General features: G+C 45.3%; 1 protein-coding gene and 1 non-coding gene across 3 annotated transcripts; one reads left to right on the top strand and one right to left on the bottom strand.

Annotated features, from left to right (window-relative positions):
• Positions 1-3,330: 3,330 nt before the first annotated feature.
• On the top strand, positions 3,331-16,326 carry TMED2 (transmembrane p24 trafficking protein 2). 2 transcript variants are annotated; one of them, XM_066260745.1, is made up of 5 exons: positions 3,331-3,626; positions 5,486-5,678; positions 6,121-6,141; positions 10,957-11,064; positions 14,836-16,326. In XM_066260745.1, exons 1-5 carry the CDS (start codon positions 3,447-3,449, stop codon positions 14,958-14,960), a joined length of 627 nt encoding a protein of 208 aa, XP_066116842.1. In that variant the 5' UTR covers positions 3,331-3,446; the 3' UTR covers positions 14,961-16,326. The 2 variants fall into 2 exon arrangements, with proteins under 2 accessions (XP_066116842.1, XP_066116843.1); XM_066260746.1 differs by lacking the exon at positions 6,121-6,141 and having other exon boundaries at positions 3,335-3,626.
• Positions 6,656-6,731, bottom strand: TRNAA-CGC (transfer RNA alanine (anticodon CGC)). Its single transcript has one exon. It is a non-coding gene; the product is annotated as a tRNA-Ala (tRNA).
• Positions 16,327-16,770: the final 444 nt, after the last annotated feature.

Below are 16,770 nucleotides of genomic sequence, written 5' to 3' on the forward strand. Positions count from 1 at the left end.
CATAGGAGAAGCGCCCATTTGCTTCTCCACCCCCCCCCTCCTTCCTCTCTGTCAATCTCTTCTCCTCCCGCAGCCAAGGTTCCATTGGAGCAAAGATGGCCCGGGCGCTGGGGATGGCTCCTTGGCCTCTGCCCCAGGAGCTAGAGTGGCTCTGGTCGAGGCAGAGCGTCGCCCCTGGTGGGCGTGTCGGGTGGATCCTGGTTGGGCACATGCGGGAGTCTGTCTGACTGTCTCTCCCCGTTTCCAGCTTCAGAAAAATACAAAAATAAATAAATAAATAAAATACTGTGAAGGTTCACATATAAATCTCTGTAAGGACATGTGCTTTCCTTTCTTTGGGGAAAACAATTAGAAGTGGGCTGTCTGGGCCGCACAGGAGGTGGACGATTAACTTTCCAAGAAACTGACAAACTTTTCCCCAGTGGTTGTACCAGGTTACGTTCCTTCCTGAATCAATGAAGCAAAGTTGCAACGCATGGGGCCTTTCTAATTTTATTATTTAATTGGTTAAAAAATGAAAATTAACTTTTTTTTTTAAGGAAGAGAGAGGTAGAGAGATAAGAAGCATCAACTTGTATTTTATTTTTTTTACAGAGACAGAGAGTCAGAGAGAGGGATAGACAGGGACAGACAGACAGGAACGGAGAGAGATGAAAAGCATCAATCATTAGTTTTTTGTTGTGTGTTGCAACACCTTAGTTGTTCATTGATTGCTTTCTCATATGTGCCTTGACCGTGGGGCTACAGCAGACCGAGTAACCCCTTACTCAAGCCAGCGACCTTGGGTCCAAGCTGGTGAGCTTTGCTCAAACCAGATGAGCCCACGCTCAAGCTGGCAATCTCGAGGTCTCGAACCTAGGTCCTCTGCATCCCAGTCCGATGCTCTATCCACTGTGCCACTGCCTGGTCAGGCAAGAAGCATCAACTTGTAGTTGCAGCACTTTAGTTGTTCACTGATTGCTTCTCATATGTGCTTTGACTTGGGGGGCTCAAGCCAGCAACCTCTAGGCTTCAAGCCAGCAACCTTTGGGCTCCAGCCAGAAGGAGCCTGTGCTCAAGCCAGTGATCTCGGGGTTTCGAACCTTGGACCTTGACGTTTTATACACTGTGCCACCACCAGTCAGGCAAAAATGACCATCTTTAACTTCTGGATTAATACAGAATTATTTTTGGCGCTTCTCTATAGACTTGGGTTGTTAGGAAGTCAAAAAGGCTTGTCTATCACTTTAATTCAATTTAATAGGAAACCTCTGTAGGTATTTTAAGGCAAGAGAGACTTAATACAGAGAAGTAGAGACGTATAAATGGGCTGGTGAGGTGGGAGGAGCAAGCTGGAGGCTGAGCCTCCTGCAGTGATGGCTCCCAGAATAACACTACAGAACTGACCTGCCAGGGGAAGCCACTAGGGGACCACTCCTACAACTCCCAGGCTCAGTCACACCTTGTCATAGCCAGGAAGTCTTCATCTTTGTAAGCTGCACCTATTTGTGGACACCATAAATGGGAAACTGGATCTTGGTCCACCACTGCCCCCTATTGACTGGGGTTTTGAAAGGACGATCGCTCAACTTGCCCAGCCCATTCACAGCCATGGTGTCATCTGATATTGGGGACTTGATCAGATAAGCAAGGCATGTGGTGTTCTGCCCTTTTACAGATAAGAGATGATGACGTGATGCCACACATTGATGTCACACAGCTACCGTGCAAGACCAGGTCTCCTCACCCCCTTGGCCAGCTTCAAGAACTTAACTACTGTGTCATGAGTGAGGTCTTTTGTGGGAACAAGAGCACAGCAGGCCCTGGCCGGTTGGCTCAGTGGTAGAGCGTCGGCCTGGCATGCAGAAGTCCCGGGTTCAATTTCTGGCCCGGGCACACAGGAGAAGCGCCCATCTGCTTCTCCACCCCTCCCCCTCTCCTTCCTCTCTGTCTCTCTCTTCCCCTCCGGCAGCGAGGCTCCATTGGAGCAGAGATGGCCCAGGCGCTGGGAATGGTTCCTTGGCCTCTGCCCCAGGCGCTAGAGTGGCTCTGGTCGCAACAGAGCGACGCCCTGGAGGGGCAGAGCGTGGCCCCCTGGTGGGCGTGCCGGGTGGATCCCCCTCGGGGGAGTCTGTCTGTCTCTCCCCGTTTCCAGCTTCAGAAAAAAAAAAAAAAAAGAGCACAGCAGATACATGGTGCTTCATGAGGGATGCAGACTGGTAAATAACTATAACCTAGGAGGCACAAATCTGCGTTCTAAGCACAGAGGAAGGGGTTAACACAAGGGTCGGGAACCTTTTTGGCTGAGCCATTACGCCACATATTTTAAAATGTAATTCCCATGAGAGCCGTACAACAACCCCTGTACATTACGCATTATCCAATAAAAATTTGGTGTTTTCCCGGAGGACAGCTGTGATTGGCTCCAGCCACTCGCAACCATGAACATGAGCGGTAGAAAAGGAATGGATTGTAATACATGAGAATGTTTTATATTTTTAACGTTATTATTATTTTTATTAAATATTTGTCTGCGAGCCAGATGCAACCATCAAAAGAGCCACATCTGGCTCGCCAGCCATAGGTTCCCGACCCCTGGGCTAACACTTGGCAGGAACATTTCAGAGAAAAGACGAGGAGACAGGGGAGTTGGATTTTGAGGGATAAGTAGGAGTCTGTCAGGAAGCAGAGGGCGGGGGAAAAATTGTTTTAGCAGCTGGCAAGAGTTCAGGGGATATGGTGTGGCAGCGAGACTGAGGGACTGAGAGGATTCTAATTTTAGCGGGTTTGGACAAATTTAAGTTTTTTTAAAGAGTAAAATAACTTGCATTCGTCGTAAATCTACATTCTTTTTTTTTTAAAAAAAGGAAACACTCATGTACCCTTTATTTAGGTGACGATGAACAACAATTCCAGCATCCCAGGAGGTTCCCTCGTGCCTCCTCTCAGTCTGTACGTATCCGCCTCCATCCTTTCTCGGTCGATTTTTGCGGGGTGAAGGGAGGTCAATATAAAACCTCGAAGCCCTTGGTTTCAGCCCCCATCTCCCATTTCTTCCGCTCCCATTGCCGTCTTTAAATCTTTATCTTTCCGAACAATCCCAAAGGGTACTGCAACCGGGCAGGGGCGGTTTCTCAATATACAGTCGCTTTCTCACGTGGCCCACGTGAACTTCAGGCTGAGCGCGAATGGGGACGGAGGTGGGGGCCGACGTTTTCTGGCCCTTCGAAGCCACCGTCCAGGACCGGGGCTGCGCGGAGCCGCCGTGTCCCTCGCCGGCCGCCGTGCGTCCGTTACGTGGCAGCTGCCGGCGCCCACCAATCCACGGCGCCCGCATCAGCCCCCACGGGTGGCGCAGCCGGAACAGGCGGAGCCGAGGCGGCGGCGGCTGTGGAAGCAGTGGTGGCGGCGGCGACGGCGGCTTTGGAGGCCGCAATCCCGGTCCTGGCTTCGGCTTCAGCCCCACCATGGTGACGCTCGCTGAGCTGCTGGTGCTCCTGGCCGCCCTGCTGGCCACGGCCTCGGGCTACTTTGTCAGCATCGACGCGCACGCCGAGGAGTGCTTCTTCGAGCGGGTCACCTCGGGCACCAAGATGGGCCTCATCTTCGAGGTGGCCGAGGGCGGCTTCCTGGACATCGACGTGGAGGTGCGGGCGTGCTGCCCGCGACCTAGGCGGGGTGGCGCGGCTGCTGGGGGGTTGGCGGTGCCCGCGCGGAGAGCGCGGGACGTGGAGGCCGCTTGTCTGAGTCCTGGGAGGGGCTCCAGCCACCGCGGCGACGGCGGGCGACCCCCTAATAAGAGCTCGGGCCCCGGCGACCCCCGGGATGCGCGGCAGTTGCTTAGTGCATGGGGGTGATTGACAGCTGGGAAGGCGGGGGCCTCCCGGGACCTGGCGCCGCGTGTCAGCTCCGGTCCGGAAGGCGCTTCTCGCTCGCGGCTGTGCGGGGTTCCGGCCTCGGCCCCGCGCCTCGCGCCGCCGGGTTACGGACTCGGGCTGGAACGTAGCGCGCAAACTTTTGGAAAAGTCAACCGAAAGTTTTGGAGGAACGCCGGGCTGACGGTTCGCGCTGTGATTTTTTGTCCTTCATTTCCCCGGAAACGGCCCGAGTGCTTCACCTGTTTATACGCAGACCCCCACCCCACCCCACCCCAGACATACCGAGGAGCGGTCTCTAACCAGGATAAAGGTCATGCACGTTAGGAGTAGTGATTGCAGTGAAGTATCTGGAGAAAACGGGAAATTAAGAGACAAGCAGTCCCTAAAACTTCCTCCAACCTCTCTCTTTTTATTTTAAACCAAAGGAGTGATTCACCTCTTACTTTTTTTGGGTGGCGAAGCGTTACATGGAATTAATATTCAAATTTACCCTTTGGCATGATTGGTTGGGTTTGAGGATTTTCTTTTTTTTTTTTTTAATTTTTTTTTAATTTTGTTTTTTTTTTGTTTTATTTATTCATTTTTAGAGAGGAGAGAGACAGAGAGGGAGAGAGAGGAGAGAGAGAAGGGGGGAGGAGCTGGAAGCATCAACTCCCATATGTGCCTTGACCAGGCAAGCCCAGGGTTTCGAACCGGCGACCTCAGCATTTCCAGGTCGATGCTTTATCCACTGTGCCACCACAGGTCAGGCCGGGTTTGAGGATTTTCGCTTGGATAGTGAACATTAAAACAGAGTTGAGCACACATTACGCAACACAAGGGACGTCCAGGAATGAGGGGATGATAATGGGAGGCTGTGCCTGTTAAAATTAGCTGCGACCTTAGGGATCGGTGACTCTGGTGTCCGGCTTTTACAAGTGGAGGTGGAGGGGGGGGGCTTTATCAGAGGGACTGCCCTGAGCCAAGCCTGACAGCTGACGTTCAACAGGTCGGGATGAGAGCATCGTGGGTCCCGTCATTGCCCGTCTGGTCCCTTCCCTTCAGGCATCTCATACAGCAGATCCCTTCACTGGTTGGCAGCACTCACTCAGGAAGACGTAGAACTGCACCTTGCTCAAAACTCTTTTAAAAAATGTTTCTATTATTTTAGAGAAGGGAAGGGAGGAGAAGGAAAGACAGGAACATATATACCTGTATGTTCTCTGACCAGGGATGGAACAGGCAACCTCTGCGTTTGGGGAAGATGCTCTAACCGAGCAACCAACCTTGCTGTCCGGCCATGGCTCAAAATTCTTTTAAAGAGGTTTCTCGCTTTTATGTTAATGGCTCCGTGTTTGCATGTTTGTTGGAGGTATTAGGCCACTTGGAGACAGAGTGTAAGGTGCAGTTTTTGTGTTTGAGAGGTTTACATTTAATTTGAACAAGTAAGAAAAATGTAGTAAGAGTTGAAAGGTACTTAGAGAGTGTTGTATAAATGGGAGCCCAAGAGGTTACTGTTACTGCTTATTTGGAGCTAAGTGAAAACTATATTTTCTTGGTGAATATCCTACTGACAGTAGATGTCATTTTATGAAGTTCATGATTTGAAATCTTTTGTGGTATCTCATGCATTTCTCTCCTGTCTCCAGATTACAGGACCTGATAATAAAGGAATTTATAAAGGAGACCGGGAGTCCAGCGGGAAGTACACATTTGCTGCCCACATGGACGGAACATACAAGTTTTGTTTTAGCAACAGGATGTCCACCATGACTCCAAAGATAGTGATGTTCACCATTGACATTGGGGAGGCCCCAAAAGGACAAGACATGGAAACAGAAGGTGAGGCAAACATTCGGAAGATTTATATCACACTCCAAGAGTGATTGTTAATTCTGTACATTTTTCTCATCTGAGTGGAATCTTTATTTAGATTTCTTATTCTAAGTTTATGTACTCTTTTTTTCTCCTTTTGCCTCATGTTTTTCACCTATTGTCTTTAAAATCAAAAACCTTTTATGAAATATACTTTTCATCCAGATCTCCTAATTAGCAAAAAGAAGTTTCTGGAAGTTGATGTTTATATTTTAGTTCTGTACAGCGGCCCCTTTGGCAGCCTAGTCACTCTGTGCTCCTGTAAGCACATAGGTTACATGCGACCAAGGTTTTTCTCTTAATTTGGAAATCCTAGCATATGCATCTTTATTTGCTCATTTGTATACATGAGTATTTTAGCTAAAGTTTTTGTTTTCTTTTTGTGTTTATATCTTGCACTTTTCTCTAGGTGGTGGAGACACCTGGGATGGTATGTGGACTACTTTCTGACAGCATCCTGTCTTTTGTACATTTTTGTTTGCTATTTACCTAATTTCTGCTTTCCTTCTGTCTAACCTCAGTTTGTTGGCATGAGAGTGTTTTTGTCTTACTTTAAAAAATACCACCCTATACCTAATTAGAGATACAGGTTAGGTCATTTAAATTTTTTTTTTTTTTTTTCCTGAAGCTGGTAACGGGGAGAGACAGTCAGACAGACTCCCACATGCGCCCGACCAGGATCCACCCAGCACGCCCACCAGGGGGCGACGCTCTGCCCACCAGGGGGCGACGCTCTGCCCACCAGGGGGCGATGTTCTGCCCCTCTGGGGCGTTGCTCTCTTGAGACCAGAGCCACTCCAGCGCCTGGGGCAGAGGCCAAGGAGCCATCCCCAGTGCCCGGGCCATCTTTGCTCCAATGGAGCCTCAGCTGTGGGAGGGGAAGAGAGAGACAGAGAGGAAGGAGAGGGGGAGGGGTGGAGAGGCAGATGGGCGCCTCTCCTGTGTGCCCTGGCTGGGAATCGAACCTGGGACTTCCACATGCGAGGCCGACGCTCTACCACTGAGCCAACCGGCCAGGGCCTAGGTCATTTAATTTTTAAAGTTTTATTTAACTTCATTTATTTGTTTTCCAAATACAAGTGAAAGTTTATTTAGAAAGTCACAGAGGTAGAAAAAGTGAGACCAGCTGGGTTGCGAGGGCTCAAGGAACAAGTTACAGAGGTAGAAGAAGGGCTCTTGGAGATGAGGAGAAAGAGAGAGCAAAGGTACTCACCTTGAGGGCATGTGCATGCCCACTTATGCCCCCTCCCTCCCTTTCTCTCCTTTTCTCTCCTTCCCTTTCTCTCTCTCCCTCCCCTCCTTCTCTCTCCTTCCCCCTCCTTTTCCAAAACTCTTTCTCTCTTCCTCCCTCACCTTCCCCCTCCTCCCTCCTTCTTCCTCCTTTTCCTTCCTCTCTCCCTCTCTCTCTCCCCCTCTCCCTTTCTTTCTACCTCTCTTGCCCTCTCCTCTCTCACTCCCCCCATCCTTTTCTCCTCTTCCCCTCTCCCTCTATCTTCTTCCTCTTCCTCCTCCTGAGCAAGAGAGACCACACACAAGCCTAGATCATTTTAAATTAGTATCACTAGGAACACAGAACACAGCTATTGACTTTTTAGTGGTACACTCATACTTTTTTAAAAATTCATTTTAGAGAGGGGGTAGAGAAAGAGAGGAGGGGGGAGGAGCAGGAAGCATCAACTCCCATATATGTCTTGACCAGACAAGCCTGGGGGTTTCAAATTGGGGACCTCAGGTTTCTAGGTTGATGCTTTAGCCACTGTGTCACCACAGGTCAGGCGTACTTTGTTTTTTTTAAATGAATGCTGAAGGATGGAAATATTCAGCTATACCTGGACAAGTAAAAGTTGTTTTTTTTTTTACAGAGGCAGAGATAGACAGGGACAGACAGACAGGAACAGAGAGAGATGAGAAGCATCAATCATCAGTTTCTCGTTGCGCATTGCGACTTCTTAGTTGTTCATTGATTGCTTTCTCACATATGCCTTGACCGTGGGCCTTCAGCAGACCTTGGGTCCAAGCTGGCGAGCTCTTTGCTCAAGCCAGATGAGCCCGCGCGCGACCTCGGAGTCTCGAACCTGGGTACTTCCGCATCCCAGTCCGACGCTCTATCCACTGCGCCACCGCCTGGTCAGGCTAAAAGTTTTAATTAAACATAGCTGATATAGTAAATGATTCTATTGACTTTGAAGGAAGTCTTTTGTATGCTTGTTTTAATGATTATTCAAGTTTTCTAACTTGAAACTTGTTTGGATGTGAAATGCAATATAGGAACGTGTCTGGAAGGGGTGACAAAGTTTCAGCCATACATTGCAGTTAGATTAGTTTTTATTCCTCAGTTGGCCAGCTCTGAACCCTGAATTGATTCTTCTGGATAAATCGGTTACAGGAGCCAGCACATTAGGACTTTTTTTGGGGGGGGGGGCGTTGTCACAGTGCATTTAGGGTTTTTGGAAAGTAGCAGTTCAACACATTTTACATTATTAACGTGATGACATTTGTTATAGGTATTGAGCAATTAGAGTATTTACATCCTAAAGGAAAGGAAGTGTAAGGTTTTAAAATCTAGAATTTAGAGAATTACACTACTTAGTAATTCCTGTGCTTGCTTCTCAGGGCCATTGACGGTATAGGGCTCGGCTAATTTTCAAGTAGAATTGGAAGCTTGAAGGGCTTTGGGTTTGTTCATTTTCTGGAAATTAGTCCTTTCTAAGTAGTTAGAATCTTGGCTGATGAATGTGAATATTGACTTATTCTTAAATAATCCTTAACACAGTATTTAAAATTCTTGCTTTTGCTTGTTAATGTCAGTGAATGGCAGCTGTCAAATCAAGCCTTCCTCTAAAGCAATGGCTCTCGAATCAGGATGCTTGTTGCCTCCCAAGGGACGATTGGCCATATCAGGAGACCTTTTTATTTCCTGACCTCTGGTGGCGCAGTGGATAAAGTGCCGACCTAGAATGCTGAGGTCGCCAGTTTGAAACCTCAGGCTTGCTCGGTCAAGGCACATGTGAGAAGCAATTACTACTAGTTGGTGCTTCCCGCTCCTGCCCCCCTGCCTCCCACTGTCTCTCTCTCTCTCTCTAAAAAAAAGAGACTTTTAAAATTATTTTTTAAAATTTTAATCATTTTTAGAGAGGGGAGAAAGAGAGAGAGAGAGAGAGAGAGGAGGGAGGAGCAGGAAGCATCATCTCTCATCTGTGCCTTGACAAGGCAAGCCTGGACTTTTGAACCGGCGACCTCAATATTTTATTTAGGTCAATGTTCTGTCCACTGCCAGGCCAAGATGTTTTTGACTCTCATGGCTTGGTGGGTGATTCTTCAATGCATGGAGTAGCTCCCCACAACAAAGAATTATCTGGTCCAAAATGTCAACAGTGCTGCCTCTGAGAAACCGTGCTCTAAAGGTACCGTGGAGTGCATGTGGCTTCCAGAGTGAAGCTGGTGAGGGTTTTCAGATTCCAGTTCAGCTACCTTAGAATGGTAGGCCTCTTGGTGTCTCTCAAGAAATTTAGGATTGTCGGTGTCAGTTTGGAGCAAGGGTTCCCAAACTACGCCTGCGGGCTGCATGCGGCCCCCTGAGGCTATTTATCCAGTCCCCCTGTACTTCCGGAAGGGGCACCTCTTTCATTGGTGGTCAGTGAGAGGTCATTCGCATCCTGTGCTCCTAGAGTACTATCTCTGGCGGTGCCGCAAAGCGGGGCATTGCTCACGTACAGTACTACTTCCGGTGATGCTGGACGCACGCCTCACGGCTCCGGAAGCGTGTCATGTCACTTGTTACGGCTAGCAGTGACAAATATGGAACCGGACAGTGACCATCTCATTAGCCAAAAGTAGGCCCATAGTTCCCATTGAAATACTGGTCAGTTTGTTGATTTAAATTTACTTGTTCTTTATTTTAAATATTGTATTTGTTCCTGTTTTGTTTTTTTACTTTAAAGTAAGATATGTGCAGTGTGCATAGGGATTTGTTCATAGTTTTTTTTATAGTCCGGCCTTCCAACAGAATGAGGGACAGTGAACTGGCTCCCTGTGTAAAAAGTTTGGGGACCCCTGATTTGGATTAATAGATGAAGCCCTATCTTGGGCATTGATAAAGAGACCCTTCAGTGGAAGTCTTCCCTTGTGGTATATGTTTTTCCTACCTGTTTCTTTATTCTCATAATCTAGTACAACCGAGAAGCATCCACTCATTCTCCAGAACTGTTAGTTCACCTTGAATTCATTTCTGGCCACAGAGAAGACCTGGTTTTAAGCCCTGTGCAGCTGAGAGCTTCTTTTCACTTGTAGTGCCTGCTGCTCACACTGCAGTGACTGTAGTAGAGTCACTGCTTTGACTCTCGTAGAGGAACGTTTGAGCTGCCATGGATTCTCCCAAGAAGGTCTTCATGTCTGATGCTGCTTCTCAGTTCACATTTAAAGTTCGATGGCTACATTTTGATTTTAGTTTAAATATTTGTAGATTATTACTAGGGTGTTATTAGGGATTTTGTTTGATATCTTTGCGCTCTCTTTGTCCCCTCAGGTTTTTTTCGCCTCTCTGGAAAGCAGTCAGTATAGTGAACATTGTTTAGTAACAGTTCAGTAGAAGAAATTTCTTAGGGTTGTTTTTCCTTTAGTTAGTAAAAATTGTATATTTTCTCTCCCAGAAGACTTTCCCACTGGGAATGGACTTTATTTTTATTTTATTTATTTTTATTTTTTTGGATTTTTCTGAAGTTGGAAACGGGGAGGCAGTCAGACAAACTCCCGCATGCGCCCGACCGGGATCCACCCGGCATGCCCACCAGGGGGCGACGCTCTCCCCATCTGGGGCGTTGCTCTGTTGCAACCAGAGCCATCTAGCGCCTGAGGCAGAGGCCATAGAGCCACCCCCAGCGTCCAAGCCAACTTTGCTCCAATGGAGCCTTGGTTGTGGGAGGGGAAGAGAGAGACAGAGAGGAAGGAGAGGGGGAGGGGTGGAGAAGCAGATGGGCGCTTCTCCTGTGTGCCCTGGCCGGGAATTGAACCCAGGACTCCTGCACGCCAGACTGACGCTCTACCACTGAGCCAACCGGCCAGGGCTGGGAATAGACTTTAGAAAATACTTTGGGAATCATTATGAGTTATCCAAAGGCGTGCCTGAGCCATTTCTAAAAATAGCTGCTTTTGTATGTCTTCTGAGAAATATTTTTTATTGCTTTATGAGTATTTTTCAACAAGGGATTCCAAATGTATGCTGACCTATTTTTAACTTCTCCTGCAGCTCACCAGAACAAGCTAGAAGAAATGATTAACGAGCTAGCAGTGGCAATGACGGCCGTGAAGCATGAACAGGAATACATGGAAGTTCGGGAGAGGATACACAGAGCAAGTAAGTGAGTGGGGAAGAGGGCATGACCCCTGCGGCCTTGTCTGCTGGCCGCAGCCCTGAGGTGGCCTCACCCACAGCTGGCTTCCATGCCCCTCGTTTGGAAGGTTTGCAGACGTCACCTAAGGCATTGACTTAGAAAAGCACCTGTGCAAAGATATTTTTTGAGTAGACGTGCTTGTAGAGCCTTGTAATACAGCAGTTTATTATTGGGACATTCATTCTAAACCAGTAAATCCTGTTGTGATTCACCCACACTATTAAGAGTATTTTAAAATGTAGTCAGCTAAAGAGTAAGGTAATTGTTCTCTTAAAACAGAAAAAACAATTCTAAAATGGTTATTGCGTTGGTTTTTAATCCCATACCTAAAATTTCTGTGCTAGTATGATTACTGTTATATGCTGAGATTAAGGTTTATTTCCTTAAAACAGAAGGATTAATTAGCCTGACCTGTGGTGGCACAGTGGATAAAGCGTCGACCTGGAAATGCTGAGGTCGCCGGTTCAAAAACCTGGGCTTGCCTGGTTAAGGCACATATGGGAGTTGATGCTTCCAGCTCCTCCCTCCTTCTCTCTCTCTTTCTCTTCTCTCTCTCTCTCTGTCTCTTTCTCTCCCCCTCTCTCTCATCTCTAATAATGAATAAATAAATAAATAAAATAAAAAAAAAACACAGAAGGATTAGTCTAGTTAAAATAGCTCAAAAACATGAACATAGGCAATCACTAAGTGAAGACCAGTTTGGGCTCCCAGATTTGTAAACTGGGAACTGACAATGTATTTATGGAATCTCATATTATTTTGCAAAAAGCCTCTTTAGCACAATGTTATAGCCATAACTGGTACGCTTCTGCATATAAACTTAAGAGGGTACCGTATTGACATGCAGACTAGGTACCTTATTTTATTTATTTTATTTATTACTGTTTTTTTTCCCCTGAAGTTAGAAGTTAGAAGTGGGGAGGCAGTCAGACTCCCGCATGCTCCCGACCGGGATCCACCTGGCATGTCCATTAGGGGGCGGTGCTCTGTTGCAACTGGAGCTATTCTAGCGCCTGGGGTGGAGGCCATGGAGCCATCCTCAGCGCCTGGGGCCAACTTTGCTCCAGTGGAGCCTTGGCTGCGGGAGAGAAAGAGAGAGACAGAGAGAAAGGAGAGGGGAAAGGGTGGAAAAGCAGATGAGCACTTCTCCTGTGTGCCCTGACCAGGAATAGAACCTGGGACTTCCACACGCTGGGCTGATGCTCTACCGCTGAGCCAACTAGCAAGGGCCTAGATACCATATTTTAGATCCTGGTCCATACTTGTGGTTCAGTGTCTCTTATCCCGCAAGTAGTTCTTGGGGACGGATCTCACCAGGTGTATGGGATGTCTGTAAATACAAAGTAACTTAGGTCAGGACTCTTGGGGAAGGCAGGGGAAGAAGCTGACTCAGAGATAAGCACAGGTGGATTTCTTCAAGCTGTGGTGTCTGTCTTTCCTCCCCCTCACATCTGTTCTTGGCACCAGGGGAAAGGATGCTCCAGGACTTAGAGTGTGGACTCCTCTCTCCTTGGGAGGGTAATGAGTAACAGAACGGATGGGAGGAGCTCCCCAGTCTTGCTTTTTGGGGGGTGGAGTATGGCATGAGATGGACCAGGCCCTGTGGACACACATTCGTGCTTCTGACAGCCGAATTCCTTCTCCTTGCCACTATTCCAATCCCCACCTCTTCTCCCTCACCCGGCAGGGGCCTGTCTGTGGGTCACCTTGCTCCTGGGGCGGAGTGGGGGGGGTGCAGCCTGTTCTGGGATGAGAAGGGCATCAAACAAAGTCTGAAGGCTCAGAACTCTTACTGCTTTGCAGATTTAACTAGAGCAGACCAGGCGAGTTGCAAGGTCTAGGAGGTCCGTGGGCACACAGCCAGAGAAAGCACTGTCTTCCAGGCTGGGAATATCCAGCCTTACTCTTTCAGCCTTAATGTGACTGGAGCTGCCCTTTCTCAGAGAAGTAGAATTGTAGACATTCACTTTAGTTTCTAAATGAAATACTTCCTTCAGTGCTGTTTGTTTTCTGTACCTTTTTTTCCTAGTGATCTACTAATACTGTGTTGCTTCTAGATCAGGTTACTATGTAAGGGGCATGAGGACAGTGTCTTACCCACACACACTTTTCTAGGTGGGTGTTTTCCTGTGTTATTACACTTCTGTGTGTTCAGTTGAGTCTTCAAGATGTACTTTTCTGTACATGAAGGGAGAGAGAAGTACTTTTTACATGGTTGCTTAATTTGAAGTATTTGCCCTTTCAGACACAAGCTTAAAATCTTGGTCATAGGTTACTAAGTTTACAACAGAAGTAAACTTCATGCCCTGAAATTAGCACTAAAATTTTTGTGTTGGTGGTTTTTAGAGTTCTAGTTGATGTTCTTAGGCATGTGCCTATTCTTACTCTGGGGGGGGAAAAATCAAACACTTTTTTTTTAAAGTAACTAAGTTATCCTTTTGGAATCATGTTAATTGCTTTTTGCTTATTTTTGGCTGATTATTAATCCAGCAACTGTTACAATTTTAGTTACTCTTATTATAAACAGTATGAATGTAAAAATATGGCACATACTCAACTGGTTGTTACTATATTGTGATTGTTTCTAATGTCCATTTGCAGAAAAATTTTAGTTACTCTTATTATAAACAGTATGAATGTAAAAATATGGCACATACTCAACTGGTTGTTACTATATTGTGATTGTTTCTAATATTGTCCATTTGCAGAAAAATCAGAAAACTACCTAGTAATTTTAAAAAAGTTAATGCTATGAAGAATTTGATCAGAAACTTGAAAGAATGTGATATAAATTGAGCAGAATAAATTATACAGTCATGACTGTTACCTTAAGGATCAAGTCCTTACCTTATTAGTGTGATAAGTCATGAGACTTGTTCCAGTTTGGTAGTAATTGTCAGTATTGGTCCGTGAAATTGAGAACTCTCCCCCACCTCGAACAAATGCCAAGTACATAGGTGCTCAATAAATATTTGTGTTTTTTTTTTTAAAAAAAAAGATACTTTGAGCTTGACCAGGTGGGATGTAGTGGACCCAGGTTCGAGACCCCGAGGTCGCCAGCTTGAGTGCGGGCTCATCTGGTTTGAGCAAAAGCTCTTCAGTTTGAGCCCAAGGTCGCTGGCTCAGCAAGGGGTTACTCAGTCTGCTGAAGGCCTGCGGTCAAGACACATATGAGAAAGCAATCAATGAACAACTAAGGAGATGTTGCAAAGAAAAACTGATAATTGATGCTCCTCATCTCTCTCCATTTTTGTCTGTCTGTCCCTATCTATCCCTCTCTCTGACTGTCTCTGTAAAAAAAAAAAAAAAAAGATACTTTGATACATTTTGACTAGGTAAGAAGTGCTTTTTGGGGGGTAACTCTGTGATCTTGAAATGATCTCTTGTTTTAAAGTCAATTTTCTGATTCAGCTTAAAAAAATGTAGGGACTTTTCAACGTGAGGGAGAAAGAATGTTGGTTTGGGTTTAATGCTGGAAGCAACTCACTTTTCCTCTGTGTTCCCCATACATAAGCAGAGTGGGCTTGACTATACACTGAATCTTGAAGGTGCCACTTAAATCTAAAATTATCTACTTCTAAGTATGTTGAGTTGCTTGGGGACAATGGTATTTAGAATACTATGAAAAGAGTGCAGATATTTCACACAGAGTAAGACTAGGGAATAATTTTTGATTCTCTGTGGGGTTTTTGTTATTGTTAAATTTTGAAATTTTGTTTGTTTGTCCTCAACAGTCAACGACAACACAAACAGCAGAGTGGTCCTTTGGTCCTTCTTTGAAGCTCTTGTTCTAGTTGCCATGACATTGGGACAGATCTACTACCTGAAGAGATTTTTTGAAGTCCGGAGGGTTGTATAAAAAGCCTTTTCCTGATGATCTGAAACTCATAATTCACTGTTTACCAAACATTTTGGTCATAATAATGTCATTAGTTTGTATGTTTTTATTTTATGAATTGTACATTCACAATTTATGTTTCTTTGTGATTAATAGATACGGGGAAAAACACCTTTTTTAGGAGAGTGATAGTGAAAATTTGACATTTAATTGGCATAATTTCTTATTTGAATCTGGTCTCCTTTATACAGGTCCTTCCAGAGCTTGAACACTATAAATCAGATGTAGGCCTGTAGTCCTTATTGTATCTTCTTTTGTCTTCACAATAGAATGCAGTTTGTTCAGGATAGTACTTTACTAAAATGACTGCACACTTTTGACCCCCTTATTCAAGTCACTAAAGAGTCATTTTGTTTAGTCTTTAGTCCTTATGAGAAACAACAGTCTGAATATTGACCTTTTCTACCCACCTCATGGCAATGCTCTGTGACTTTGGAGCATGCTACCAGGTTGGTTCTTTTATACTTTGTCTCTCTTGTTTTTACTTTAAAGATAACCCAACAACATTTTTCCCCCTGAATTTTTACTTTGAACCTTAGGACTTCACCTTTACTAAATTGATGACACAAGCAGCTAATAACCAGTTTTTGGTTTCTGCCTAACCTTATAAGAAGTCTATTAAAGCCAAATCTCTGGGGTTTCAGCTGACGTAGCCTGTTCTCCTCCGCCAGCCGGCCTCCTCAGCCCCTGGCACGCAAGGTGTGCGTTCTCCTCAGGGGAATGCTTGGGGTTTCTGACTGCAGAGGATGAGATGAAAGCCTCTCAGGCTTCATGGCAGTGAGTGATATACAGCCACTATTTTATTTGTGAACAGTGGCATTGGCCACTTGTTAATTAGGGTGCTGACAGCACTGTTGGTACTAGGGGTTTTGTTTTTGTTTTTCTTGGGTCTATTTTTGGCACATGTGAATTTTGTTTTGTAGGAAACAAAATGACTTTCTCTTGGTCTCTGAGGATGGGTTTAAAATTGAAGGAGCATCCGGTTTTGGTGTGGGATGATCCAGGATTATGTTGTGACTGATATATATTAGTTACTTGTACTTTTTTTTTTTTGATCTTTGCAAAGGTAAAACTACAAGTAACGAGTTTTATATAATTAATTTAAATTTGTTACAGGTTTTCATGTTCAGGATAAAGTTTTTCAACCTTGGGTGAAAATACCTGCAGCAGTTTAAGGTGACTGTTTTACCTTAGGACAACTGTTGCATGGAAATTTTTTTGTGTGTGAGAAAACAATTCAAAATTGAATTATAATGTGTACATCTAAAATTGGTTGTATATCGAATATGCCCCAGGTTCAGTAAATAAACAATTCTTTTTAAAAATAGTCATAGTATTCTGTGTTTTATATATTAATGATTAATTCATTTGTTATATGCCAATTTTCTATTCATATTTGAAATGAGACATGTCCATGTTTTCTGAGTAATAAAGCTTATTATAAATGTGTTACTTTTTATGTCTGGAAACTTGAGGATAGTGAATGGGAACCCAATTTTAGGTTTCCCTGTGATTTCTTTAATTGGTCAATATAAACATCATAAGTATTTTTTTCATTTGGGGTAAAAAAGGTTTGAGAGAGTTTTATTCAACAGCCTGGTTTATGAATTTGGGGAATAAGTTTAGGAGAGAGAATGATTTGCCCAAGGCTCCCAGATTGTGATTGGTGGAACCAGAAACTAAATGTGTGCCTTTAGAAATAACCCTAAGGGCCTGCTGGCAATACAAAAGACCATTTCTTGAGCATGTGTCATGTACTGGCAAGATGCTA

This window comes from Saccopteryx bilineata, chromosome 2 (assembly GCF_036850765.1).
Source record: "Saccopteryx bilineata isolate mSacBil1 chromosome 2, mSacBil1_pri_phased_curated, whole genome shotgun sequence".
Classification (NCBI taxonomy): Eukaryota; Metazoa; Chordata; class Mammalia; order Chiroptera; family Emballonuridae; genus Saccopteryx; species Saccopteryx bilineata.